This window comes from Neospora caninum, chromosome VIIb (genome assembly GCF_000208865.1).
Source record: "Neospora caninum Liverpool complete genome, chromosome VIIb".
NCBI classification, from domain to species: domain Eukaryota; phylum Apicomplexa; class Conoidasida; order Eucoccidiorida; family Sarcocystidae; genus Neospora; species Neospora caninum.
Window position 1 is genome coordinate 3,450,395 of NC_018394.1, and position 26,622 is coordinate 3,477,016.

The 26,622-nt window shown below is 54.6% G+C and overlaps 3 protein-coding genes across 3 annotated transcripts; 1 reads left to right on the forward strand and 2 right to left on the reverse strand.

Annotated features, from left to right (window-relative positions):
- Nucleotides 1-1,554: 1,554 nt before the first annotated feature.
- NCLIV_028320 (putative actin-like family protein ARP4a) lies at nucleotides 1,555-4,397 on the forward strand (the record flags this gene model as incomplete). Its single annotated transcript, XM_003883026.1, has 3 exons — nucleotides 1,555-2,742; nucleotides 3,488-3,680; nucleotides 4,177-4,397. 3 exons carry the CDS (start codon nucleotides 1,555-1,557, stop codon nucleotides 4,395-4,397), a joined length of 1,602 nt encoding a protein of 533 aa, XP_003883075.1.
- Nucleotides 4,398-6,261: 1,864 nt separating this feature from the next.
- Nucleotides 6,262-18,601, reverse strand: NCLIV_028330 (DNA polymerase, related; the record flags this gene model as incomplete). The annotated part of the gene is made up of 20 exons (XM_003883027.1): nucleotides 6,262-6,400; nucleotides 6,962-7,035; nucleotides 7,321-7,469; nucleotides 7,777-7,986; nucleotides 8,580-8,685; nucleotides 8,993-9,121; nucleotides 9,526-9,689; nucleotides 9,809-10,013; nucleotides 10,279-10,497; nucleotides 11,043-11,234; nucleotides 11,763-11,838; nucleotides 12,306-12,493; nucleotides 12,938-13,079; nucleotides 13,679-13,833; nucleotides 14,336-14,643; nucleotides 15,565-15,973; nucleotides 16,393-16,470; nucleotides 16,974-17,368; nucleotides 17,819-17,836; nucleotides 18,298-18,601. The coding sequence occupies 20 exons, from the start codon at nucleotides 18,599-18,601 to the stop codon at nucleotides 6,262-6,264; spliced, it is 3,660 nt and encodes a 1,219-aa protein (XP_003883076.1).
- A 3,699-nt stretch (nucleotides 18,602-22,300) lies between these two features.
- On the reverse strand, nucleotides 22,301-24,592 carry NCLIV_028340 (hypothetical protein; the record flags this gene model as incomplete). Its single annotated transcript, XM_003883028.1, has 2 exons — nucleotides 22,301-22,621; nucleotides 22,865-24,592. The coding sequence occupies 2 exons, from the start codon at nucleotides 24,590-24,592 to the stop codon at nucleotides 22,301-22,303; spliced, it is 2,049 nt and encodes a 682-aa protein (XP_003883077.1).
- Between the last annotated feature and the right edge of the window lie 2,030 nt (nucleotides 24,593-26,622).

Genomic DNA, 26,622 nt, shown 5'->3' on the forward strand with positions numbered 1-26,622 from the left:
AGAGGCAGCGGGCGAAAGAAATTTTGCGCCCTGGATCGTGAGAGAACACACGCGAGGCCGAAGTAGAAGGTTGACAGTGAGATGGGAAACTAAGGAGGCGACGTGTACAGGCTGTGTACGTGCTGCGCGTCTCCAGCTTCTTTCAAAACACTTCGTGGAAGAACTCACCTCCACCCCAAGTGGCATTTGAAACGCGGAAACAAAGGCAAGATGCTCTACAGCAACCGCGGCGTTCGCGTCTCGCGCCTCACGCAAAGACCAAGGAAACGAGCGCTCGCTTGCATGCAAAAATCCTGCGAGCTTCCCGTTGTCTCTCGCGTCTTCCGGTGATTGTTGTGCAGCGTAAAGACACAAAACAGTCGGTGTTTCGCCTGGCTGAAGTATTTCTTTCTCCGAGCCGCGAGGAAACTGGCCTCTGCGAAATCGCCGCCTTCCTCCCTCTGGTGTTTCGCGGGCAAACCACCAGTGGAAAAGAAAGAGAGAAGGGAGAGAAGGGCGAGAAGGGAGAAAGAGAACAAGATTTGGCGAGTTTTCGGCTTTCATTCGCGCCTCTCTTTTCTTTCCCCCCACCTGGCGACGGAAAGTTCGAGGGGGGACATGCAGGCAGCTGCATTTCAACCGCCCCAGAAAAATATAGTCCAGAGATTCGCCAGGAGACAAATGCAACGACCAGTCTTTCCTCCCTTCCGTGTCTCTCTCTTCTCCTCTCGCACTCCACACTTTTCCGCTTGACGACTTCTTTTCTGGATCTCCCCGCGTCCCTCTCTTTCGTGTTTCTCTTCCTTCTCTGGACGCATCTGCCTCTCAGTTCTCTTTTGTCTCTCCTCAGTTCTCTTTTGTCTCTCCTCAGTTCTCTTTTGTCTCTCCTCAGTTCTCTTTTGTCTCTCCTCAGTTCGCTTTTGTCTCTCCTCAGTTCGCTTTTGTCTCTCCTCAGTTCGCTTTTGTCTCTCCTCAGTTCGCTTTTGTCTCTCCTCAGTTCGCTTTTGTCTCTCCTCAGTTCGCTTTTGTCTCTCCTCAGTTCGCTTTTGTCTCTCAGTTTCCTTCTCTCAGCCCCTTTGGTTTTCTCCCATCTCCCGTCCCGGTTTTCGTCTCTCTCTACCTCCCCCGTCCCGGTTTTCGTCTCTCTCTATCTCCCCCGTCCCGGTTTTCGTCTCTCTCTATCTCCCCCGTCCCGGTTTTCGTCTCTCTATCTCCCCCGTCCCGGTTTTCGTCTCTCTATCTCTCCCGTCCCGGTTTTCGTCTCTCTATCTCTCCCGTCCCGGTTTTCGTCTCTCTATCTCTCCCGTCCCGGTTTTCGTCTCTCTCTATCCCTGTACGTCGTGAGGAGCCTCCACGACTGCAGGTGAGTTTCGGGAACCGTTGGACGATTTTTCGTTTTCGCCGGTGAAGGTTTTTTTGCGGCGTCTCCGCAGCTGCTTGCCGCCTCCGCGCCGTCGTCCGCTCTTCCGGGTCTCTCCAAGTCTCTCTGCAAGTGCGTGCTCTTTGTGCGTGTACGTGCCCTGGCCGTGCCTGCTTTCCCGCCTTTCTTCCGCCCGGGGACCGAAACTTTCCAGGATGGACGTGCCGATTCCCGCGTTCGTAGTCGACGTGGGATCTCTCACCACGCGCGTCGGCTACGCCGGCGACGACTCTCCCTGGCAAATGCTCCCCTCTTACGTCGGCGTCCCGACCGACGGGTCGTCCGCCTCGTCTCCAGGCGACGGCTTTCGTTTCCCTCTCTCCTTCAGCGAGAAGCGCACGGACCTCGCTGTGTCTCCCTGTCTCTATCCGTCGTTCTCCTCTCTTCTCCCGACCTACAGTCTCCACGAAGACGTGTTCGAGCACATTGTGCGGTCCGCCATCTCGCGGTGCCTGCCTCCGCACGCCTCGTCGCCTGACTCGAACGTCGGCGAGGACTCCCTGGCGGACTGTCCGGTCTTGCTGTCGGAACCGAATCTCCACTGCCGCGCGCTCCGCGAGAAGATGGCTGCAATTGCGTTCGAGAAGTTAGACGTGCCTGCGCTGTACATCGCCCCGCGCGCACTGCTCGCCTGCTTCGCAGTCGGGCGCAGCGGAGGCTTGGTGGTGGACCTCGGCGCCGCGTCTCTCTCGATCGCGCCCGTCGTCGACGGCTTCTGCCTGCATCGAGAGGCGGGCGAGTGGCCGATCGCCGGGGACTTCCTCGACCAGCTGCTCAGCTGCGTCTTGACCCGCCACAACCTTCCCGTGCTGCCGCTCTTCGCCACGCACAAAAAGCTCCCGGCCGCGCCTGCCCTGTCGCGCCTCGCGGGATCGAGTGCGAGCGCGAACGGCTCCAGCGCCGCCTCGTTCGCCGCGCGCCGACGCGCCGTGCTCGACTGGAGCGGCGTGGATCCGTCCTTCCTGCGTCTCAGCCAGGCCGCGGCGCTCCGCAGCATGCGCGAGAGTTTCTGCCAAGTCTTCCTCGGCGAAGGCGGCGGCTTCGGAGGCGACGGCAGCTCCGAGAGTCTCCCGAACGGCGTGCACGGGGCATCCCTCGGCGAGAAGACGCAAAAGTGCCCGATGCGACCGCTCCAGCTCCCCGGGAAAGAGGCCGCGAAGACGGGACAGACGCCAGGGAGAGACAGCCGGGCCTTCCTTCCCTCGCGCTGGCTGACGATGCTCGCGCCGTCCGGAGCCGCCGGCCGGGACCTCCCAGGCACCGCAGCCCTCCTCGGCGCGACGCAGCACGCCCTCGAACTCCCGGACGGAACGAGGCTTCGCGGCGACGAACTCGCAAACACTGTACGCGAAAAAAAGAAAAGGAAAGACAGGCAAAAGGAGAGAAAGAGAAGAGAGAGGGAAGAGAAAGGGAGAGAAAGAGAAGAGAGAGGGAAGAGAAAGGGAGAGAAAGAGAAGAGAGAGGGAAGAGAAAGGGAGAGAAAGAGAAAAGGAGAGAATGAGAAAAGGAGAGAAAGAGAAAAGGGGAAAGGAGAGAAAGAGAAAAGGAGAGAAAGAGAAAAGGAGAGAAAGAGAAAAGGAGAGAAAGAGAAAAGGAGAGAAGGAGAAGAGAGAGGGAAGAGAAGGCACTTTGTGCATGCAAGGAAAGAGGCGAGGGTGTAGGAAAGGCCTCGCGACTGCAAGAGGTAACGTCATACGTGAAACAGGATTGTGTCAAAGATATCGATTTTGCAAGTTGACAGAGAAACAAGAAAACGGGCTGGCCCGTCGCGAGGGAACCGTCAAAGCACATCCACGGCCTTCCGTGCGACTCATTCCTATCCACCTCGTATTTCAACCTGTATGTACATAGCCATGTCTCTCTATACGCATATGTTAATGTATGCATGAATTTGCAAACCTACGCAAATCTCGCTCCATCACCACCTGCGTATTTACACACACACACGTATTTATATATATATATATCGATACGTATGTGCATCGATGTAGATCTCGGCATATCGATGTATATGTGTGTGTGACGTCAGAGCGTCTGCGGCGTTTGTGGGGCGTACATTGTGTTCGTGGATGTGAGTCTTTGCTTCAGATTCCGGAGGTGTTGTTTCATCCCCAAGCCATCCTGCATCCGCTGGAAAACGAGCCGTGGATGCAACCGGCCGTGAAGTCGTTTCGGGGCCTGACAGAGGAAATCCACGAAGTCGCGAGTCGTGTGGATGCAGAAGCGCGGAAAGAAATTTTCAACGGAATCGTTCTCGCGGGCGGCGGCGCTGCTACCCCAGGTAAGGAAGCCGCTTGCACGCGTTTGCGGCGCGTAACTTCAAGTTTGGGCAAGTACAACGAAGATGCATACTTCCGTTAAAGTTGTTTGTAACGCCATTGGAGTCGCGGACAAAGGTTTCCCGGTTCGGCTGAAGCGGTTCTCTCGTCGACATGGGGACATCCACACTCACCCCCGGGTTGGACGGAATCCGTTTCAACACTGCAAACCTCGCCGTGCTGAAAACACTGCTTCCCGGTGGATTGTTTCGAACCAGCGGACTCGGGTATATGGAGCTATGTGAGGGTGTTGACTATTTCAGTCGCCACCAAAAAAGTGCGTGCAGGCGTCTTCATCAAGTACGCTTTTCGTTGACCATCCGCCGCCATAAATATGAAACGGGCGACCTTTGCGACGCTCCCACAAAGGCACGGTTCTCGCCGCGCCCCGTCTTCGTTTGCCGCACTCTGTCGCATGTTGTCTCCATTTCTCTTCCGTTGTTTCGTTCGCATACACAGGCCTTTACGAGCGCTTGAGCCGCGAGCTCGCCCGAGAGTCTTCCATCACCATGGGCATGAAGTGGCGATTGCTGGCCTTGCCGACGCTGTTTGAGCGGCGAGTGTCGACCTGGGTCGGCGGCAGTGTCCTAGCCTCGATGGCTGCATTCCAGTCCCTCTGGTGTAGCCGCGAGGAGTACGACGAGCATGGCCCATCCATCGTCGAAAGGAAGTGCTACTGAAGAAGACGCGTTTTTTCGAGGCATCTCACAAGAGTTCTGCAAGCGCCTTCACGCCTATACCTCCTAGAGGGGCGTTCCGTACATACAGGCATGCTCCAGGCAGACATACATCTATGTACATGTAACTGTATGTCGGCGTGGTACATACACCAGCTCTATATATAGCTAGGACATTCCTAGGAGTGTGTATAGGGACGTACCCCCTAAAAAGATGTATTCCTAAATGCATATACGTTTGGAAAGCTGGGGTGCTTAGGGAGAGGACGAAAATGTCGACGCTTTGTCGATTTTTGTGTAGACGTGCGCGGAGTCACGAACCTGTACCCATCAACGCGTGACTCCACATATCCACATATAAATGTGTATATTTATAGGTTCTAAGTGCGGAGGCGAGGCGCTTCTCTGTGCGTATAGAGACGGGGTGCGCGCATGCGCGTCTCGTTTTGTCGATTTTGCTTGTGTGGCAAGGAGGAAGGCTGAGAGATGCGGTGCGAGGAAAACTGGTCATGCCTTTCTTTAAGCAGTGAACTGAACGTCTACGCGGATGCGAATGTGATGTTGAAACTTAGACGTGCGCTTCACTTTCGTTACGGAAGACGCCGGGAAAGGAGAGGAAGGAGAAAGCAAAAGGGAGAGGAAGCAGAAAGATAAAGGAAGAGAAGAGCGAGAGAAGGAGTGAAGGAGAAGACGGAAAAGGAATGAGGGAGAAGAAGGAGAAACGCGGCAGGTAGTCCCTTCTGAGGCGGAGAATGATGCGGCACCTGGTCGCAGTTTGGACGACACCGAGGAAGAGACGAGAGAGAAAGCGTCAAAATCGTGGGGGCATTTGATCACGGAGACAGTCAAAAGTTTGGAAGAGCAAATGGGGAGAAGAGGAAAACGAACAGGGTTGAGCAGGTAGGTGCATGCGAATTTCAGAACGGAGGATGTGCCGTTGCTCCAGAGTTCTTTGCAAGATGACAAGTCGAAAAACACAAAAGACACGCCCACGACAACCACCCCGCTATCTCTATAGAAATATATATAGTCACGTATTTACACTCGCATGTACATACACACCTGTACATATATGTACATACGTCTTTTTACGCACCTACAAATGTAACTAAACAAGTTCGTGTACGTGAACACTGCTGTGTCGAAATACCTCCCTCTCGACCAAGCAGAACGCCCTCATCCCGCCCTAAAAATGTCCATAGCTACGTAAGTGCATATGAACGCATATTAACGTACACGTACCTCTCTCCAGATATATATATATATATATATATATATATATATATAAGGAACCAAAAGGGAGTTTGAGAACAAAGACAAGGAATTAACTGCATTGGCTGTTTTTCGTCATAGAAATGCACATCCCCCAGACCGGACACAGACCTGCCCTTTTTCTCAGTTACCCGGAAACGAAACGCTCCCTGTTTCACTCTGAAACCCGCACAGAAGAGCGACAGGCGCCCACCAGTCACACACGCAGCTGGGAGATCAGACTCTCCCTTTAAATCTCAAGCACATGTGCGCATCTGCGCATGCGTCCATATGCGTGCCAAGACAGCCGGCGACAGCAACAAGAACGCGATTCGCAATTGCCACGCGTGCGCGTTCCCTCAACTCACTCCGGCTGGTGGCGCGCCACAGATTCGAGCGGCAGAACGGAAACCCGCGGAGACCCGAAACGGCGCGCACGATTTTTCACGGTCTTCACACAGCCACGCATGCGTCTAGGGGGAGAGAGGGCGACATCTCTGCGACGAGAAAGGCAGGCGAAAAAGGAAAGACAAGGCCGGAAAAACCAAACCAGGCAGCGGCTCCACGGCTCCCGGTGTCTCGGAGACGTCCAGAGGCTTCACCGTTTCTTGGAGTTTCACCAATCGCTGGAGAGCGAAAGGTTCGCGAGGCGTTCTTCCAAAGTGCCTATCTCCTTCTTCACCTTTGCGCGCCGGTAAAAAATTGGGCAATCGCGATTGATGCAAATCACGTCCTGGTGCAAGCTGCCTTGACACCTGCAAAAATGCAAGCAAACGCATGCGTACCACAGGCGGCGGGAACACGCGACTCAAAATCCAGCGCCTGTCGAAGAGCCTGCACGTTCACCAAGATTCCTTGTGAAGCTGCATGCACGCGCACGCACCTGCGTATATACACCTATATAAGTCTATATAGACTGCCACCATGTGCGTGTTGGCGCTGTCCCTATATACATACATACATACATACATACATACATACATACATACATACATACATACATACATACATGTATATATACATATATATATATATACAAATATATACATATATGCACATGTATAAATTTATATACATATATATACATCCATATATACATATATATAAATACAAATATATACACATATGCATATACATACATATATATATATATATATATATATATACATATGCATATATATATATATATATATATATATATATATCGAATTGTTGGTGGCTACGTGCATGTGGCGTGTGCCTGTTTAAGTGTATGCGGAAGCAGCGCGAGAGGTCGCGTGTTTTTTTGTGGAAGAGACAGAGGAACGAGCGCTCACCGCTGGCATTGTGTCCACAAGTCCGAGTGCTCCTTCTCTTTCTCCGCCATCTCCGTCAGCTTGTTCACCACGATCTGTGCAAGAAACGAAGCGAGAGAGAAACCAAAGACGACTTGCGAGCAAAACGACAAGGAGAGAGAAGGGGAGAAAGAAACGAGGAAAAACGCCGCCGAAGAGCACAGCGAAGGCCCCCCGCGAATGTATCCAAGTCGCGAGTGGGGAGACGCGCGGGCTTGGAGCACGCCGCCATCGCGAGCAAAAACGATTGAAAACCTCGAACCTGTCCACAAACTGGGAGGGCAAAGAACACCCCCCGATCCGCTGGCCGCCGTCCCGCCGCCCGGAAAAAAGGCGCTCACCTGTGCCTCGTCTTTTTGGCAGTGACGGCAAAGCGCTCCCTCGCGAATCACCGCACGACAACCGACACACTGGAGACCGCGTTGCACGAATTTCGAGAGCGCGCCTTGCGTCGAGATACTGACCGTTCTCTTCATCGTGTGCACGCCGGCTGAAAAGAGAGCGCATTACCGCAAAAACGACACACGTCCAGGAACGGCCTCGGCGAAACGTTTGGGAACGGCCGCGAGACGAGGACGAGAGAGTGAGCGAACGCAGGAGGCGATTCTAGGGTGGAGGCAAGCAACGTGCGTCTCAGGCCGGAAAGGGCTAGAAACCGAAAGGACGCGTCCAAGCACAGCCTCCGCAGTCGCGACCAGGAAAACGCTTCAACAGGAGCCGCGCTTTTCTTTCCGCTGTTCCCAGGACGTTCGCGTTTTCGTCTCTCTCGGATTCTCGAAACCCGCGCTGCGACTTACAGAACAGACTCTCCGGGTTGCTCATGACGCCTTCGAAGATGCGGCACAGCGGCTTTTTGATCCCCTCCAAGTAATGTTGAGTGTCGATCGGCAGGTTGTGTTCAAGGACGTACAGCGGATCTTCTGCGCGCTCGTACTGCGCCTGACCTTTGGACCCTTGAATGACGACGTAGGAGACGCGATCGCCCACAGACGGCGCCGTACCGGCATCTGAAAGGCGCGGGCGACAACTCACCGGGTGACAGCCACTCGCCTCTGTCACCTATTCATATCGATCTACACTTCTTTCCACACATACATATGTATGCATAGACTCCAACACACATTCACACACGTACAAACACCACCCTCACCCACAGCTGCACATATATATATATATATATATATATGTAGATGTATATGGACGTCTTTGAATATATTCACGTACATCGCTCTCTATATACATATATCTGTATATGTATATGTACATCTATGAATACAAACACGTACATCGGACGACGTGTACATGTATTTAGATAAAGGGGGTGTTTGCGTAGCGGTATGTCTCCACTCTTCCTGCGTGGATGTGTTGCGCACGCAGAGGGCTCCCGAGAAGAGCGATGTCGCGAACGGAGTCGTCGACCGCCAGGCGCAAACTGCGCGTGGACAGGTCGCCTGAGGGAAACGTTAACGTGAAATGTGTGATGTATTTGAATCTGCGCAGCCATGTGCATTCCCGCCTGCCTTCGCCAGGGGCGCGCCGGCGTCCAGGCGGTTGGCCTTTTCTTCCTTCCTCTTCGTCTTCTCGTTGGTGTTTGCCTCACCTCGCTTGCGCAGCTTTTTCGCGAGTTCGACATGCGGAAGGCGCGTGTCGTAGTCCATCTTCCCCAAACTCTTCGTTTGAACCAGGAGACTCAGATCGATTTTATTCTGACCAAAAACGGCGGGATCGCGCACAGCATCACACGCAGGCTTACATATGCATGCAGCGAGTGTGTCTCGCTAAACCTCGCGTTTGTCCGTCGGAGCAGTCGCAGTTATGCGTGGACAATTCCACGCCCCGAGGCACATCGTTTGCGGCTGCGTGCGTTCAGGCGTGCATCTCCACATCTCTCTTTCCCCGTAGCAAAGGTAGCGCGTCTCACGGCCAGACACTCCTCCGTGCCTCGACGCGTCTGTCTTCTGTCCGTTGCTATTTTTTTGTGGTCCCGCCGTTTTGTCAGGGGAACCGCCGTACTTGGAGGAGCTCTGCAACCTTCGTTCGGGTGTACTCCTTTGCCGCTTCGACGTCTTTGTCGATCAGCATTTTGCGCAAAACCGTATCGGCCATCGTTTGCACGAGAAGCGAGAAGTCGCGCCGGACTGTCTGAAAAAAGACACAACGGAGACGCGACACACAGAGACGCGCACTTGTCTCTCACACGTAACACTGGAAAAAAAGAGACATACACGAATGTGCAAAATATATATATTCACCCTATATATATGCACCCAGAGTTACACATCCATATGCATCGATATGCAGAACATCGGACTCTGCGTATATCTACCTATCTATCTGCAGCTCTCTGCATCTATCTATATCTATCTCTATCAATCTATGTCTCCCTGTGTGTCTGCTTTGGTCTCAGTCTCTCAAGGATCTCATCTCTCTGTCCCCCTGGCGAGGCTGCTCCGACTCTGGGTGTCTGTTCCAGAGGGGCGACGACGAGTCCCGCAGACGACCGAGGAGAAAAGATATGACCAGCCTCCCCGCGGGCGCGCCATTACCTCGATGCCTTTTGAGTCGATTTTGTCGTATTTCTCCGGGCGCGTGTACAACAGGCCAGCGTAGCGCTTTTTGTTCATGAGCAGAAAGGGACAGTAGACCTTCTCGAACTCGAGGCGAATCGGCTTGGTAAACTTGGCGCTGAGCGCTTGCGCCGCCTCCTCGCCTGCATGCAAACAGGGCGCACACTCAGAGGAAAAGCTGTACACCCGACGGTCCGAGAGTCGAGAGGAAACGCACGAAAACCGTGGCTCCCACGAGAGGCACTTTCGGCGCGGGACCTACCGAGCTTCATCGCCTCGGCAATGCTAAAGTCGCCGAAGTCCACCATCACGGAATCCGTGTCGCCGTAGATGACCGTCGCGTTGCATGCGCGCGTCTTGTCTTTGCAGAACATCTTCTCGACTTCGCGGCGCGTAAAATCAATCATGTCGCGTCCAAAACACGTGATAGTCGTCGCCACTTCCAAGCACGGAAGCTGGCCTCCCGTCTGAACACACAGACACCCCAAACAGCCACGCAGATACGCAGAAACCCATAGACACACACATACATATTTATATATATATATATATATATAAACATGCATTTGCATGCACTGTACAAAGACACACATCACCATACATATACAGATATATATATATATATATATATATATATATATATATATATATATACATACGAGAATGCGTGTACGGGCGCGCGGTTGGCTTCTGCATTGTGAGCAGATGGTCCAGAAAACGTGTCGCACTTACAGTTGTACCGGTGTATCCGTAGACACTGTTTGCGCTGATCTTGAGGGCGAGTTGTCGGCCGTTAAGCACCTGCTTGGTCATCTCGTCCTTCGCAGCGGCCATTTCTTTCCTGGCCGCCTTACGCGCCGCGATAAGCTCTTCGACAATCATCGGCAACACTCCGCGGCGAACGTGCGCCTTGACGAATTTGTGGGGGGGCAAGGTCGTGGTGACCGTAACCTGCAAAAACGACCGAAAGCAGTCGAACAGTTCGCGAAAAGAAAAACGAAGCGCTTCGTCTCAACGCAGGGACATATTCACGCAGTGCAGCGCGTGGCATCATATACATATATACATATACATATATGTATATATGTATATAGATGTATATATATATATATATATACGTTGATTCATATGTATATGGAAGTTTGCGTTTAATATGTGCATGTGTATATGGACGTATACTTCTGTGCATGGTCTGTGTACATGGACTTGTGCGAGTACGCGTTTTTTATGTTTCTTGATACAATCGATAACTCACGTGAAGAGAGACATGCAGGGTTGCGGATGAGCGGGGAGACAGGTAGAGCAGTGAGAGCGGCAAATGCAAAAACAAACCTACAGCCCGCCTCCATGTCGGAGTCGTCGCCTTTGTCTACACATGTCGGTATGTCTCCGTATATCTATGAAACTGGTCTCCGAATATCTATGGCGAGCAGCCGGCGAACTCGTATGGGTGAAGACAATGCCTTTTTGTTTCTGTGGATTCTTCCGCGGCTTACGTCGTCTGGGTTGGTCATTTTGTGCGCCTCGGAGGCGGCAACGAGAGTGCTGTAGCAGATGTTATGCGCGATCATGATGGACGGATACAGAGAGGCGAAATCGAGAGTCGCGATCGGTTTGTCGTAGAAACCCTTTTTCGGTTCCAGCACGGTGGCGCCTTCGTACTGCACGGAGTTGTCGCCGCCCGTGCGCTGGGAAAAACGCACAGACGTTCAGCAGAGAGACAGAGACATGTGCATGCGCGCAAGACGCACGGCAGAGGAAACAGTTGGGCAGACTCGGGTCTCGTGTTCCCACTCTGTAAATATTCAGGGAGGATGCTTGGGTTCGTAACTCGCCGAGCGGACCCGAAAGCCTCAAACCCGAAGGCGCACAGAGAAGAGAAGGGAGAAGACGGCGCAAGAAGACACTGCGAGGGAGGCAAGACGCAGGCACAACCTGGCGAGGCGACACACTGAGGGGGACGGAGCGGGGCGAGGGAGAGGACGAAGCACAGGACGAACCAGGGAGGCACGAGAGGGAAACGCGAGAAACCAGGGGAGAGAACGATCGCAGAGAGAGGAGAGAGAGGACCCGAGACAGACGAGAAGGGACGCGCCGACAAGAAACAGGCGACGCGAGGACAGATCAAGACAGGAAGCGAAAACGAGGAGAGACAAGGTGAGCAATACAATGTGGAGAGTAGAACTGACAAGAGACCCAAAAGACGGCAGTCGGACCTTAACCACTGGGACGAGGTAATTCAGTTCTTTGCATTTGCGCAGCAACTGCGCGGTGACCTTGATCTGCTGTCCTCTGAGAAAACGCCAGGCAAAGCAAGAACAAGAGAGAGGATCGCATCCGTTGTCGAGAGAGCACAACCACCTGTGTTGAGACGAGCACGAAGCTGTTCGCCGTTCTCAAGATTCCCTGAAAGTCGAGCGCGTTTTGGTTTCTCTGCTCCCTACGGGTTTGCGCTTTCTTCCCTGCAAGGCCCTGCAGACGCGCGCTCTCCACCATTTCCCGCGGCAGCAAACCCACATGACCGAGTGCGTACACAGCGTTTCAAAGATCCTGTCTCGACGAAGACTCAACTCCCTGCACTTCCCCTTTTCGTTTCGCGCAGCCGCGGTTCGGCTTCTCTTCCTGTCTCTCCTGGCTGTCGCGCGGCTAGTGTCGGCTAGGTTTCGTTTCTGGTGTGGGTGTCTTCACCCCTCGTCTCCCTGGTTTCGCGTTTCGCTGTCGCCTGGTTCACCTGGTTTCTTTCTGAGCTGTCGGCGCACCTGGTCAGAAGGAAGTTGAGGGGGGTACCGGTGACGCGGCTCATTTCGACGTAGTTGTAGAGGAACAGCAATTCCTTCAGCAGCCGAAGCGGCAAGTACGCGTCTTTCAAGCAGTAAACGCCGATGCGTCTCCGGGAGGAGGGACACCCGCGAAACAGATCGCCAATCATGCTGTAGTGGACATCTTCCTGTTCAGAAAAGACCGAGAAAAAGCGGCGACGAGGAGTGGAAAGAAGGGAACGGCCGAGACAGAACGTGCAACCTCGAAGGCGGCGAGAACGAGGCACACACAGAACGGAGACCCGGAGCGAGGAGGAAGGCGTAAGAAAGACAGGACCTACAGAGAACTCGTACGCTAAAGAAATACAAACGCCCGCAGATAAGAAACCGACTCGTGCATATGTACGCCTGTAGCTCTGCATCTACGTGTATCTGCACACCTCCACATCTCTCTATAAATCTCGACAGATCTAGACACCTCTCCACGCGGGTTTCTCACGCGACTCCACGTCTCCCCACACATACTGAAGTCTCATCATGGTTTTCTCCATAGGTGAGTCCACGGATACGTCTACATGCCGCTTCATCTCGCTGTCTGCCTGGGCGACCGATCGCGGTGGCTGCCCGCCTACCTTTTGTTCTTTGAGGAACTCGAAGGAGACAAAGTTCAAAGAGTAGCTCTTCAGTTTGTAGTCTCGGCGAACGAGTTCGAGGATGTCGAACTGAATCCGGCCTTCAGTCGGGATTTCCTTGCCTTCGTGCGTTCCCAGGGCTCTGCGCGGAGACACGAAAACTCGCTCGGCAAGTGTCGAGATTCGGAGACAGCAGCCCCCGCGAAACGCGCACGCGGCGGGGCGACACGACGCAACGACGCAACCGAGAGAGACAGAAACGCCAAAAGCGGAGACGACACCGCGCGAGAAGACCAGAATGAAAGGAGACGCAACCAAACGGCTGTGACAGGAGAGGACGAGGAGCGAACCCGCCGGAACGCGAGTGAAGCGAGGGACAGAGTGCGAGCAAACGGAACACGAGCGAAACCACGAGAACAAACGAACCACGGGAGAACAAGAGAGAGCGACAGCAAGGTGGAAGCGAAGGGAGAGAACACGAACGAGAATGAGATAGAGAAGAAAGAAACGGGAGGGAGAACAAAAGGACAACAAGAGGAAGAACACGACCGACAATGAGAGGGAGAACAGGGGAGAGAACAAGAGAGAGAACAGGAGGTAGAAGAGAGAGATCAAAAGGGAGGACAAGAGAGAAAGAAAGAGCGAGAACACGTGGGAGGGCCAGAGGGAGAACAAAAGGGAGCACAGCTGCGAGACCAAAACGGTGAAAGGTTGAGAGAACGAGGAGACAGGGAAACGTACCGTGAGGAGAAGCTGCTGTCTCGAATTTTGCTCTCGAGAGATTTTAGCTTCGATAGCCTGTTGAAGCCGTCGACCTTCAAGGTTGTTGCTCGCGTGATGAGGTAGTTCAAGTCGAAGTTAACGCAGTTGTACCCTGACAGGAAATCTGGATCAACCTGGGGCGAGACAAAGCGCGAGAGAGAGAGCCGAGGAAACGGAGAGAGTGTCTGCCGGACACGGAATCATTGCCGGCACGCTCCAACCGAAACGTGTGGAGAGGAGAAATCTTTCAGTTTTCCCCGGGACGGAAACAAAAACAAAAAAGAAAAAGTCTACAGACGAACACAGACACGCTCATGCATTTCACGCCCATGTCTCTCCACTTCGTCTTCCCATCGATACATGTAGCTTGATCTACCTACATATTTACACGTACCGATGTGCAAATATGAACATATAAATAGATGCATCAACATGTTTACATATGCATGCGTATCCTGCTCTTCCACGCTATACATATATATACATATATACATATATACATATATATATATATATATATGTACATGTATATGCCCCGCTGTAGCTCTGCAAGTATATATATATATATGTCTGCCTGTCGCTCTGTTTCTGTCAGCGTCGCGCGATTGCGAAGGGCGTTCTTCGCGGTGGGATTACCTGTCTGACGAACTCGGCCCACTTTGCGAGCATTTCTTTTTCGTCGTCGAACCACAGAACGACGGATCCCGCGATCGGGGCGCATTCTCTGAGCGCGAAGAGCACTCGGCAGACCGGTCGCTCGAGGCCGCCCGACAGTCGCTTCTGCCGCGCCTGGGCGGCGCGCGCTGCCGGCGAATTCGCAGCCTCCGCATGCTCCGGCCGCTCGGTCGGCGGACTCTGAAGCACGACGATCGAAGAAATCTGAATCACTGGATCTGTCTCCGCTTCCGGAAACCCCTCGCCCTTCAGCTTCACGCACTCGATATCTACACACACAAGAAGCGCCATCCACACACGCCACCGATTCATACACCCATACATATATATATATATCCGTATCCATATATTGATATATATATATATATATATGTATTATATGTATATAGATGCACACAAGCACGTGGATAAATGTAAACACATAGATAGGTAGCATGTATGCATTTAACTGTGTGCACACCACAGAAGAAAACTCCCAGCTTCTTCAGGATGAGAAAGTCCCGCTCAGATTCCGTGGAGGCTCCGCGGAAACCGGTTTTGCCCATATATATATATATAATTATATATAAATGTATATAAATGTGTGTGCATGGACACACACCGAGACATGCATACGCAGTCCTGTGGAAAAGTCTAAGTATGTGTGGATTTTCGGGGTTTCCACGTGACATGTTCTGGCGTGGAATGCGTTTGTGAGGAGAGCGCATGTCGCGATGCTCCGTTACCGAAGGAGAGAATGCGGAGTGGAGGAAGTTTCTGCCATCGGTTTGCAGGGGGGAGAGGCAAAAGGTCGGCGTAGTGGATGTCGATTTCCAGCTGAGACGAGGTGTCTTGGAGGCTCGGGGGCCGGATCACGTAGGATCCGCCTCGACCTGCATTCGCGCGCGTGCAGAGAAGAAGCCGTCCCGCGGAAGGTGCACGCGCAGACACGAGAGAAAACGAAGGAGCGAAAAAGCGAGAAACAGGACAGGCGAGAACGGCTTCGTCCAGTCCTGTGCTAGGTCCGCTTGTGTTTATGTGTGTCAATGGCGCGATACCTCCCCGGGCGACCAGAGCACCGGCCTCCCTCTGTCTCCTTCCCGTATTTTTTCGATGTCTGATTTCGACGTGTCTCATCTGCCGATTGCTCCACGTCGTTCCTCCGCCGCGGGCGCTGTGCGTGCTTTTGGCGTTTCTCCTCTCCCACTTACCAACTAGCCAGGAACAGCCGGTCGTCTTGGTGTCCACGAGGTATCGAAGGACGAACGGGACGTTGGACTCGAACGTGGAAGGCGGGAGAGACACTTTCGCCCCTGCGCCTGAACCTGCGATGGCGTTCGCCGCTTGCAGAGCCTCAGAGGCAGGCCGTCGCGCCGCCGGCGTTCCAGCGGCGTCGTCGATTTCCTCATCCAGCCAGTCTTCGTCTTGCGCCGCACTTCGGCTGTCCCCATTCCCGGCAACTGGCGACGCCACGGCAGGCGGGGGCGGCCCCGAGAGCGACGCTTCGATAGAAATTCCGCGCTCAATCAGCGTTCGCGTCGGCGCTACCCAGTTCGGCAAGACGAGGGTGATGCGGAAGAACAGGGATGGACCTTGCCCCGGAACGTAGTACATCAAACTCTGCAAGGAGACAGCGCAGGAGACAGCGCAGACCGGCGCCAGCGACGCGATGGACGGCGACTCTCAAGCGCGTCGGGGGTAGGTCGGAATTCACCGGGTTTAAACTGCCGAGGGAAAGAAGCTGGAAGCAGGTCAGTCAGGAGGTAGCGGGGGCGAAGGCAGAGAGGCGAAAGGAGAGGACCTCGAGACACGCGGAGCCGGGAGTTAGCAAAGCGGGAGACGACACAGGAATCGGGAAACAGGGACGCGACGAAGGGCGATAGCGCGTGAGAGGCGACGGACTGCAGGAGCGCACGCAAGCGGCGGGTTTTGAGGAAGAAAGAGGATCCGTGCGGCCACGGGAGAGCGAGAAAGGCAAGGGGAAAGGCGGAATTCTCCAGTTTCCCTTACGATCCCTGAGGTTTCACAAGAGAACGTACCTCTTTCTTCTCCATGCGCACGTCGAGACACCGAACTTCGTAAGCCTTCGCAGACGCCTGCGTCTTGAGGAGCCAGGCCTGGCACCGCGGAAAACAGAACGACGCCAAAAGCGGAAACATGTGTCTTTGCGTCAGTCCTGGAGACGCATGCACAACAGTTTCGTCCTCGATGCAAGAGTCCACGCGCTACGGGCAACTGCGCAAAAGTGTGTGTGTGTTTCATCGGATCTGTGGAGAGAGGCAGTCCACTGCATCTTCCCTCTGTCAGCTGGTGCGCTCCTTCCGACTTTCTGCGTCTCGACTTGGCGGCATCAAAAGCCCTCCACGCTGGAAAGCCGGTCCCTTAATCTCTCAACCGTGGTTTTCCATTCCTCGCACAACGCCGGGCGTCTTCCTCCCCCTTCGAAACCGAACGCCTTCTCTCGCTTCTCTGCCTAGGAGCCTGAGCGTCTCTCGACTGCCATCCGACCCCGACTGCAGCATCAAGAGGAGGCGGGGCGAGGCAATTGCCCCAGCCCTCCTTTTCCAAATGCGCTGTCTTCGCTTCCACGCCTCCGCTGCGAAGGCGCCTCCTCGCTTACGTCCAGGAAGGCCCGCAAACGGGCGGTGACAGCATTCGTCCCTTCGCCGCCTCCAGGCTGGCGCGCCAGGCTTTCTTGAATCGACGCAGGGACCGGACAGAAGAAGTACGGAAAGAAGCCGTGGACATTGGCGCAGACGGAGCGACCGTCTTCAGTCACGCCGTAGACGCGAAACATCGGACTCGTCGCATTCGCGGTCGCCGCCGCTTCGGCCGCCTGGGCGCCGGGCGGCACCGCCGCAGGCTCTGGAGTCGGAGACACTTCGGGCTCGTAGGAGGCGCAGAGGGTCGCAGGCGGGGCCGAGGAGACAGACAGGGCGCGATGTCGCGTGCGGACCGCGGCGGGGACAGCCTTCCGGTGAACTGTCGCATTGGCGATATCGAGCTGAAAGAAAACTGCGAGGAAAAGGCGCAGCGCCCAGAGACAGGCCGTTCGGTAGGTGAACAAAACGCCCGGGGAGCGCAGTGCGGAAAGGGTGCGCGCGAGAAGGGGGACAGAGGAGAGAGGGAAAACAACGACTGAGGGAGAGAAAGAGGAGACGCAGGGAGACACTGCGACGGAAAGAGGAAGAGCGGCAGAGAGGAGACAAACAGAAGGGAAGACAGAGGAAGAGGAAAGCGAGAGAGAGGAGAGAAAGAGAGAGAGGGAGAGCTCGGAGACCGAGAGGACGAAGAAATGGGAGAGAGGAACACAAGGAGAGGAAACACGCGAGGAACAATTCAGAGGGGGTGACGAAGATCGCGCGACAGGGTACCGGAGGGGTGGGAGGGGCCGAAGAAGGAAGACAGACTCGGGACGAAAACGAGTCCAGGGAAAAACGAGGGAAAAAAGAAGGCGTCGCTTACCTAGGTCCTTCTTGGAGTCTGCAGAGAAGAGACACGAAAACAGAGGCAGCACAAAGAAGCGTCGGCATGTGTCCAACTTCATCGGAAAAGAGAATTCGTCACAAAGCTCGAAAGCTCTTCCACCGCTCGCAACCTGTACACCTACAGATGTGTATCTCCTCTATACGACTGCCTATGAATGTCCGCCATGAACATATCTACATATACGTAAATATATATGTTTATTCATAAACGTATAGACACGCATGTGCATACCTCTGCATATAGTTAGATGTGTGTGCGTATGTCTCTGTGCATCTGTGTATATGGAGGCATGCATCCATCTCTCTCTGTGTGCCAATGGAGCGTCGCGGGTTTACAGCTTCACGTATTCCGTTGCTTCGCAACGATCCGTGTGTGCCCTAGGTATGCGTGGACACCCCGTGGAGAAACGGTTGAAGCTTTCGCGCCTGCAAAGAGATATTTGGTTTTGACCCTACCATGCGGGGTTTGGAGGGCGAGCTCTCTTTCTTCCTCCGGCCCATCTCTGCTCCACAACTGGAGTAAGTTGTTCCACTGCTCTTCTTGTCTCTCGCGCTCCGCCTCCGTCCCGGCGTAGAAGCCGAGCACGTCGACAGGAGGCGAGGCCTGCGGGGAGACTCTGGGCCCTACGCTGCGCCGCGAGGAAGGCGAAGCCAGCAGCGCTTGCCCTACCGGGGAAGAAAGGACATTCTTTGTCCCTCGAGAAGGCGTGGAAGTCTTCTTCGGCGTCCCGTTGCTGTCTGTCGCGTGGGTGGTCGCCATGGCAGAAGACGCAAGAGAAGAGCGAGGAGAGAGGGAAGAAGAGAGGGAAGAAGAGAGGGGAGGGTTGGGCATATCGGGTTGGCGTTAGTTCCTGGAAACTGCGGGGGTACGAGACAAGGGGCTTCGCCAGATAAGAGAGAAAGAAGTGCGAAGAACGAGGCAAGGGGACGAGACAGGCAGACCGCGAGGGGGAGGTGTAAGGAAGAGAAGATGCGGCTTCCGGATGGCTGTCAGCGGTTTCGAGAAGCGGCGAGGCGCCGGGCTGAGAGCGAAACCGCGAGAAATGTCAGTCTACAAAGACGAGGGAGAAAGAAGAGCCGACAAGGGAGAAAAGGAACGGAGACGCACGCACACTTCGAGGGCAGAGGAAAGGCACGCGGAGTGCAGTGTGCCAGGCATCGGACGGAGAAATCAAGGAGAAAAAAGAGAGGAAGAAAAACTGGAGGGAAAGGGGAAAAAGAGAAGGATGTGGAGAAGAAAGGAAGAAATAATCGGACAAGGAGAAGAGAGAAAACAGGGGAAATCGGTGAAGAGGGGCGAGACAAGAGAGGAGGGTTGCATTCTCCCTCGAGGATCGGTTCCTCCGCTGTGTATAGACAGTCGAGCTCTTCGAGGTCTTGCCTTTCAACTCCCCCAGGAAACGTTCCGCGCCGATTTTCTCATTTTGTCGCTCTTTCCTTTCCCGACAAAAAGTCGTGCTTTTCATCTCACTTTCTCTCTGCCCTCCGTGGAAAGTCGCCAGCGCTGTACAGAAGACATTCAGGGGGTTGCAGCTGGAGTGTGGAGGCCGTTTCGGCGGTCCTCATTCCGTTTAGAGCGCGTTGTTTTCGCGTTAAAAAGCGCCGATTTCAGTCGTCCTCCCAGCCAGAGGATTGTCGCCATCCTCGTCTCCCGGGAAAAAAACGCGTTTCTGCACACCTTTCCGGCACACAAACGCGCACGGATGCAGCCATGCCCCGACATCTTCCCCGGCGCTGTCTCCGCATCTCGACGCTCGCACGCGCAGCTACTTCAGCACTTCTGTCGCGTCCTGTGCCTAAAGTCGAATAATTCCAGCAAGTCTTCAATTCGACTATCGAAGGCAGACTCACCTTCCACCATTCAGTTTCTTCAAATGCTTCCGTATAAGCAGAGACTGGAGCGCTCTCACATCAGGCGAGACGTCTGTTCCAGTGTTCTCGACCAGCCTTCCCCGTCGTAGTGCGATCCTTCACGGCAACCGCACACATTTGCACAGAACACGATACATACTATAAAAAACCAAAGTTATAAGACGCATTTATATTAGGGCACACCGATAAAAGACAAGGTGTGCCCGGAATAGGCTGATGGATATACTGAATGCTCTGGAAACCAGGCTAGCACAATAGAACTTGGATCCGGGCAACAAGGACATTCTTACACATTTTCATTTGCATTATCTCTTGGAGCTTGGCACACGGAGACATAGAAACGCACTTCTGTGCGTTCTCCTTCTCTCTTTCCGCTTCTGTCGGCACCCGCTCAGAACCGTCGTCGTCCCCCCTCAACCTGGTGTGCCTTCAGCTGCGTCTACCACAGTCGACATGGCGCTAGGTTCTTTCTTTCGGAGACGCCTCGCTCAGCGATTTCTCTCTCTGGGAAGTCGGACTTCTCCGATCTACCGCGTCGACTGCTCGGTCCGTCCGAGTGTTCACAGTGTCTCCAACACAAGATCTCTTCCCCGTCTTGTGAGTAGGAACAGATTCTCGACACGGCCGCAAACACTTTGCTTTCCCCTGTGAACGCCCCATAACTCCCGCTCTTATTGCACTTCAAAACTCGCAGTTGAAATTGCTTTCCCGCCCGTTTCCTCCCACGACTTCTGCCGACCACTGTCTCCGCACCTCTCGGGCCCTCCGAGCATCCCTTTTCTCTCAGGAGTGAGTGTTTATTTTTACTTTACGCGCTCTGGGACGGAGCAGATCTGTCTAGCGACAAATACATACATGTACATATATATGTACGTTCATATAAGCGTATACATAGTGTTCCTGTGTTTTTCGATCTCTCTCGGTATCCCAGTGCTTAGGTATTTCTTTTTCCTCTGCGACTGAACGTATGCAGCTTAACCCTGGTTTGTTGACTCGGTGTAAGAAGGGGCGTTACGTGCATGCGCTCGGGAGTTGTCCAGTCCCTCAACTTGGTCGGGTTTGTCTCTGACGAAGCCTCGAGAGACACGAGCCCCAGCACGGCAGGCCATTCAGAATGAAGGATTTTTTCGAAATCCCCACGTTGCGCGCAGCAGATCTGTGGGTAAACACTGACCGCTCAAAAGTGCACAAGGCAACCCGAGTCTATTTCTTTCTCGACACGAAACCGTCACGTCTCTCGACACCGCCGGGTGAATCTGCAACTCTCTCTATTTGGTTGATTTTAAAGCTTCGTCTCGTCGCGCACGTTTCTCTGCCTTTGGACCGTCATAATCCAACCACCGTATAGGAAAGGAGAAAAGCCTCACTGGGCGAGTTCTGGTCGAGAGCTCCCGTGGGTGGCGGCGCTCTTTGGCGCTGACCCGAATATAAGGCGATCGCTGTCAGGCTCAATATGTTGAGGAACTGGGTGGGGGGGCGTCTGACGCTCCTGCTACAAGAGATGTAGACCTTGTGACGCCGTGTGAAAGACACGAGACACAGAGACACCGGGAAAGGAACAAAAGACACGAGAAGGCGGAGCAAGAAGATCGAAGGGCGAGGAGGGACGAGAGACAATGGAGACAAATTACAGCCGCAACAGGCCTGGGGTCTCCACCCCGGACTGTTCGTCTCCGTCCTTCTGAGCGACGAGACCGCCAGCTGAAAGCCTCTCCACTCGAGGATGAAAGGTAACCTGTTTCGTGGCCATGCGAGGGCCGCAGAACGCCGAAGAACCGATGGAGACACTTGCGAAACGGAAGATGTTCTCACTTCCCACCTTTCTCTTTCGCGTGTGTATACAGACAGAAACAATAACGACCAACGTTCGCTTTCTCTGCCTCTCCTTTTCCTCAGTTTCCCGTCGTTGCGCGTATACCTGATATCTCAGAAAACTCAGGAAACAACAGAAGAACCTTTGTGAGCATTCACCGATGCAAATAAGAGTTGCACATGCCCCGTCTTCAACAAGATTGTTTTCCACAGGAGTGGACACGGAAGCATAGCCACAGATTCTACCTTTCCACTGCGATGGACATTTACATACCTATATCCATGCCGATACACCACCTGATATTCGTGCTGCATTTTACGCGCTTCATGCACATACAAACATACATATATATTTATACAGAGATACACACCGCCACCCATAGACAAACATATACATACCTAGATGCACGACTGCATACATCGATGTATATGCAAGAGAGGTTTTTATAACGAACCGAAGCTACGCACATTCGGATATCAAAAAGAGCACGTGCGATTCACTTCCTCCGCCCTGGCTGCTTCCTTTTCTGCCCCAAACGAAAACCTTGAACACTAGCCATTTCCCACGACTGAAGCATCCCGGAAAAACACGAGCGGGTGCAAACGAAGCGTGCTGCCATCTCCCTCTCGCCCTCAATATCCTTCGTCGTTCTTCTTCCTTCGCGATCCTCTCTCGCTTGTTCTCTCTTGTCCCCTCCTGTCCTCGCCCTTCTCCGTCTTTTCTTCTCGAACCGGTTCCCTGATTTTGCGCGTAGGCAAAGCGGCGCCTTAAAACCTAAGTTCTTGCGACGCCAGCGGGGTTGAAGAATCCGGGGAAAACGCGATGGACTTCTGAGTAGCTGACCAGCGCTCTGGGCGGCACAAGCTCCACGAGCTCAGCCACATGCAACTCGCGCCACTGCTTGCCCGTTACAATCAGCGAGAGAGAAGAGAGAGAAGACAGAGAAGAGAGAGAAGAAGAGAGTCTGCTCCAACTGTGCCCGCTGGCTGCCGACGTGGGGAGAGCCGTCGAGGACGCAGGCGGGTTGGCAGAAGGCGACTGTCTCCGTGGGAGAAGCGAGACGCCGTTCATCACCTTCACGGATCTGTCCGACGACTGAGGAGAAACGAACCGCAGAGAGACAAAAAACGATGCCAAACCCTCGCGACACGAGCCGGAGACGGAGGAAAAAAACCCGGACAGCAAGCGAATCGCACCGCACCGGAGAGAGACACGCGAGAGCGGCGGGCTGCAAAGACCAGAGCGAGGGCAATGGAGACTGTGCACGTGGGGTTGTCTGTGTTGCGTCTTTGAACGCCGTCTGTGCATGCGTTTCCGCAAACGAGGCTTCTTTCTCACCTTGGTAACGCCGTCGGCGCCGCCGAAGGAGACGAGAGACCGGCAGTTCCCGGTGTTGACATCGATCTCCACGAGGACAGATTCACCATAGATGTTGCCAATTAGAGAGCCTGTGTCTGGGAGATACTCTAGTTCGTTCACTCGCGGCAGCGGGCGACCGAGACAGGAAATCGGGGTCTGACGCTTGACAAGAACAAGCGGCAAGTCGCGGGCGGCGCGCAGCGCGGGGGCCGTGAGCGCCGGAGACGCATGCTGGTGCGGCGGGGTGTAGGGCACCTCAGAGACCACGGCAGCTGGTGATCGCTTCTTCTCCGTCTCGATCAGCATTTCCAGATCTTCAGCCTTCTCCTTGAGGTCTTCCACTCCCACGGTCGCCCCGCCGACAAGCAGGGACCCGAGGCGCACCAGCAAATTCGTTTGCCGACTTGCCAGCGGCTCTTCGGAAGGAACCGGCTCGGCAGGCTCCAGGGGTGTCCCGTCCACCGCCTGCGACTCCCCGACATTCACAACGCCCGCAAACGAAGAGGGAGAAGACGAGGGAGAAGAAGAAAGGGGAGACGAGGAAGGGGGAGAAGAAGAAAGGGGAGACGAGGAAGGGGGAGAAGAAGAGGGAGAGGGAGTGCTGTTTTTTTGGAGGCGTCGCGAGGCAGCTTCGCTGCGGCGCATGGAAGCAAGCAGACTGGAGACGTCCAACTCGAGCAGCACGTCGCTTCCAGTCGTGGCCCAAAGTCTTTGGTTCGCCACCTGGGCTTGCAGCCGCTGGAGCTCCTCAGCCGACAACGAATCCGAAGCCAAGGACGAAGAGGGAGGAGAAGAGCGAGAAGAGAGGTTTGCGACGGCTAGGGCAGCGTCGTGGGATGAGAGCGAGGAGGCGAGGCCCCAGCCTTCGAACTGGACTTGAAGCTGCGCAATTTCTTTCCAGGAGGCTGCGTCGAGGGCGATCAGGCGATTCTCGAGCCACGTCAGCAGGAGGAGGACGAGTCTCCCATTCTCGGCGTCCCAGAGGAACGCGACGCCTTCGGCGAAGAGCGACGGATGAAGGTACAGTTTCCGGAGGGTTTTCCCCGTGCAGAAGTCGAATTCGCGCATATACGACACCTCGTAGAGGCCGGAAGTCTCGACGAGGACCGAGGCGCCGTCGAAGGCTTCGTGGCATGCCTGTGCCTGTGCAGAGAGGCGAGAGGGCGAGGTGCGCAGGCGCGCGAGGAGATCCTTGCGCGAGGGCTGGAACGGCGACGGAAGCAGCGCCTGCGTGAACGGCGGCAGGCGAACCGCTCGAGACGCGTCCACTGGCGAGGCTGCAGCCGCCGCGTCGTGTTCAAAGGTCTGCAGCGAGGCAGGCGCGAAGGAGAAGAAGCGCGGAGCGGCGCCCCAGGCGCCGAGTTCGCGCGGCGCGCGCGAGGCGGGCGGCGAGGAAGGCCGGGAGGAAGGCGCGGCGAGAAGCGCCGGAGAAGCGGAAGTTGACGCAGCGTCGTCGCGCAGCGCAGGCGGAGCAGAGGAAGGCCACAACGAGAAGGGCGTGCGCAGCAGAGACGGGAAAAAGAAGAGACAGAGGCAGGTGAGCAGCGAGGCGAGGCCGATGCAGCACAGTCGACAGGGACCAGCCGAAGAGCAGATCTGCGCGGTGACAGCGCCGTCTCCCGAGACAGTTGAACGCGGACGCGTCGCTCGGGGAAACGCTTTGTCTCTCACAGACGCGGGGCGATTTACCGAGAACCCAGGCGCCATAGCGCGGGTCGACAAGGCACAGCATGCAAGGAGAAACTGGGAAAAGAGGGGAGACAAAAGAGGGGAAGAGAGAATCGCGAGGTGGAGTCTCTTGGACGGAGCGAGAGTTTCTCGAGAAAAGTGGCAGCGGAAGGTCCGGGAAAGGCCCGAGGCGCTGGCGAGAGCCCGGTGACGAGAAGGCCTCCGCGTCAGGTGAGCAATCGGAAGGCGACAGAAGAGCGAGAAAAAGGAGGGGCGAAAGACGGGTACCGAGAACCCCAGACGGTCCGTTTCGGAGAGCCTCTGTACGCGGCGAATCTCGCTCGTCTCGGAGGAAGAAGCCTCCGCTGTCTTGTGTGTGAGGGCGGGGGGAGAAAACCCTCCCACGTTTTCGGTCACCTTCCGTACACCGGAGGGAACGAGCCGATCGAATCGAGAGAGAAAACGAGGAACCAAATCATCCTGGTTGCTCTCCGTTTCGTGGCTTCGTGCACAAACCGCCGCTGGCACTGTCAACCTGCAACTTTTCTCGCCAGAAAAGAAAGACAAGATGCGAGACACGTGCCGAGTGACTTTTCCGCGAGACAGAAGCAACCAGAAAGAAGCCGAAAAAGGAGAAAACAACGGAGATACCCAAGAATAAGAACAGTCCTCGAACATTCCTCGACTCTTCAAAAGCGAAAGAGACATTTCGCCGTTCGCGTCGGTTCAGCTCGGTCGAACCGGAAGAGCGACATCAGCGCTGTCCGGGAAGTGAGGCGAGCGGCTGTCCTCGGCGAGGCGAATGTCAGGACCGAAGAAGTATCCTCAGCCTCCTATAGCGTGTCTTATTCCGAGTTCCTTCTTCCGAAAACGCCGGCCACCTTTTGTTTCATCTAGCGAATTTAACCTGACATCCAAAAGTCGCAGCCGTGAGGCTCCTCCGACTATAAGGCGACCGGAAAAAGAGTGTGCTCAGTTTGAGGGCCTCACGTGAGTCACCTCTGGGCACTTCTCAGGCGTCAAAGACCTCTCCCGTCGCAACGGACCAGCGAGCGCCCTGTCGCAAATTGTCTCTTCTCATTTGTCTGCTTTCTTCACTCCCGCTAGTCCGGTGCCTCCAAAGGTGTATCCCTCCTGTTCGTACGCGTAACCTGTTGTTTGTTCGTAGATGGAGGTAGAGGAAGATCTGTATCTGCCTGCCTACATCCACTTGTACCTACACCTGTCTATGTATATCTATCCATATGCATGAGTGTACCTATCTATGCAGATATCTATATATACATCTCTGCGTAACCATATCTACATCTACGTAGATCTATTTATCTGTATCGATAGATGTATTTCTATAACCGCTGGTGGATAGCTGTAACTGTCACTTTTCCCGTTCCCTCTCTCTACTCACACCTATCTACATACATTTATAGGTAGATGTACCTTTGTGGGAAGAGGTACATGTTTATATAAACGCAGCGAGCATCTGTGGAGGAAAGGAGACGACCTGCAGCTCACAGCCGAGCACGAACTCGTCTCTGCCTGGGCGTCTCGTCTCCCGTGCTTCGTCGAGGGTTTTTGAGAGCTCTGGCGAAAGCGTCTTCTCCGGAAAACTGCAAAGGCTTTCAAAGCGTTTGTCTTGGCGACTTTGCCGGGGTGCGAGGGGAGTAGAGACAAAGTTCGTGCCGACACGCAGCGCCCTCCACAGAAAAACAGAAAAAAACCTGGCAGTCGTTTTCAGAAAGGACCTTTCCCACATTGACACAGGGCTGCGACTCTTTGTCCATTTCCTTCCAGTATCGCTATCAGGTGGACTCGGTCCGGGTGTACATACACCGGCCACCGCGCCGCGGGGTGGGACTACAGACCGCCCGAGGCAAAGCCTCAAAGAAGGCACGGAAAGCTCCGCCGCACAGGCAAAGAGTTCTGCGGCAGAAACAATCCCTTCATCGGCACTCCGAGACCTGTTCTATTGCGCCGCACCACGCAGCACGCTCCTCGGTCTCGGCTCACGGATCTTTCGCTTTTTTTGCGCGTTTCCCCTCGGTCGCGCGCGCCGCCGCGTCCGGCGCCCC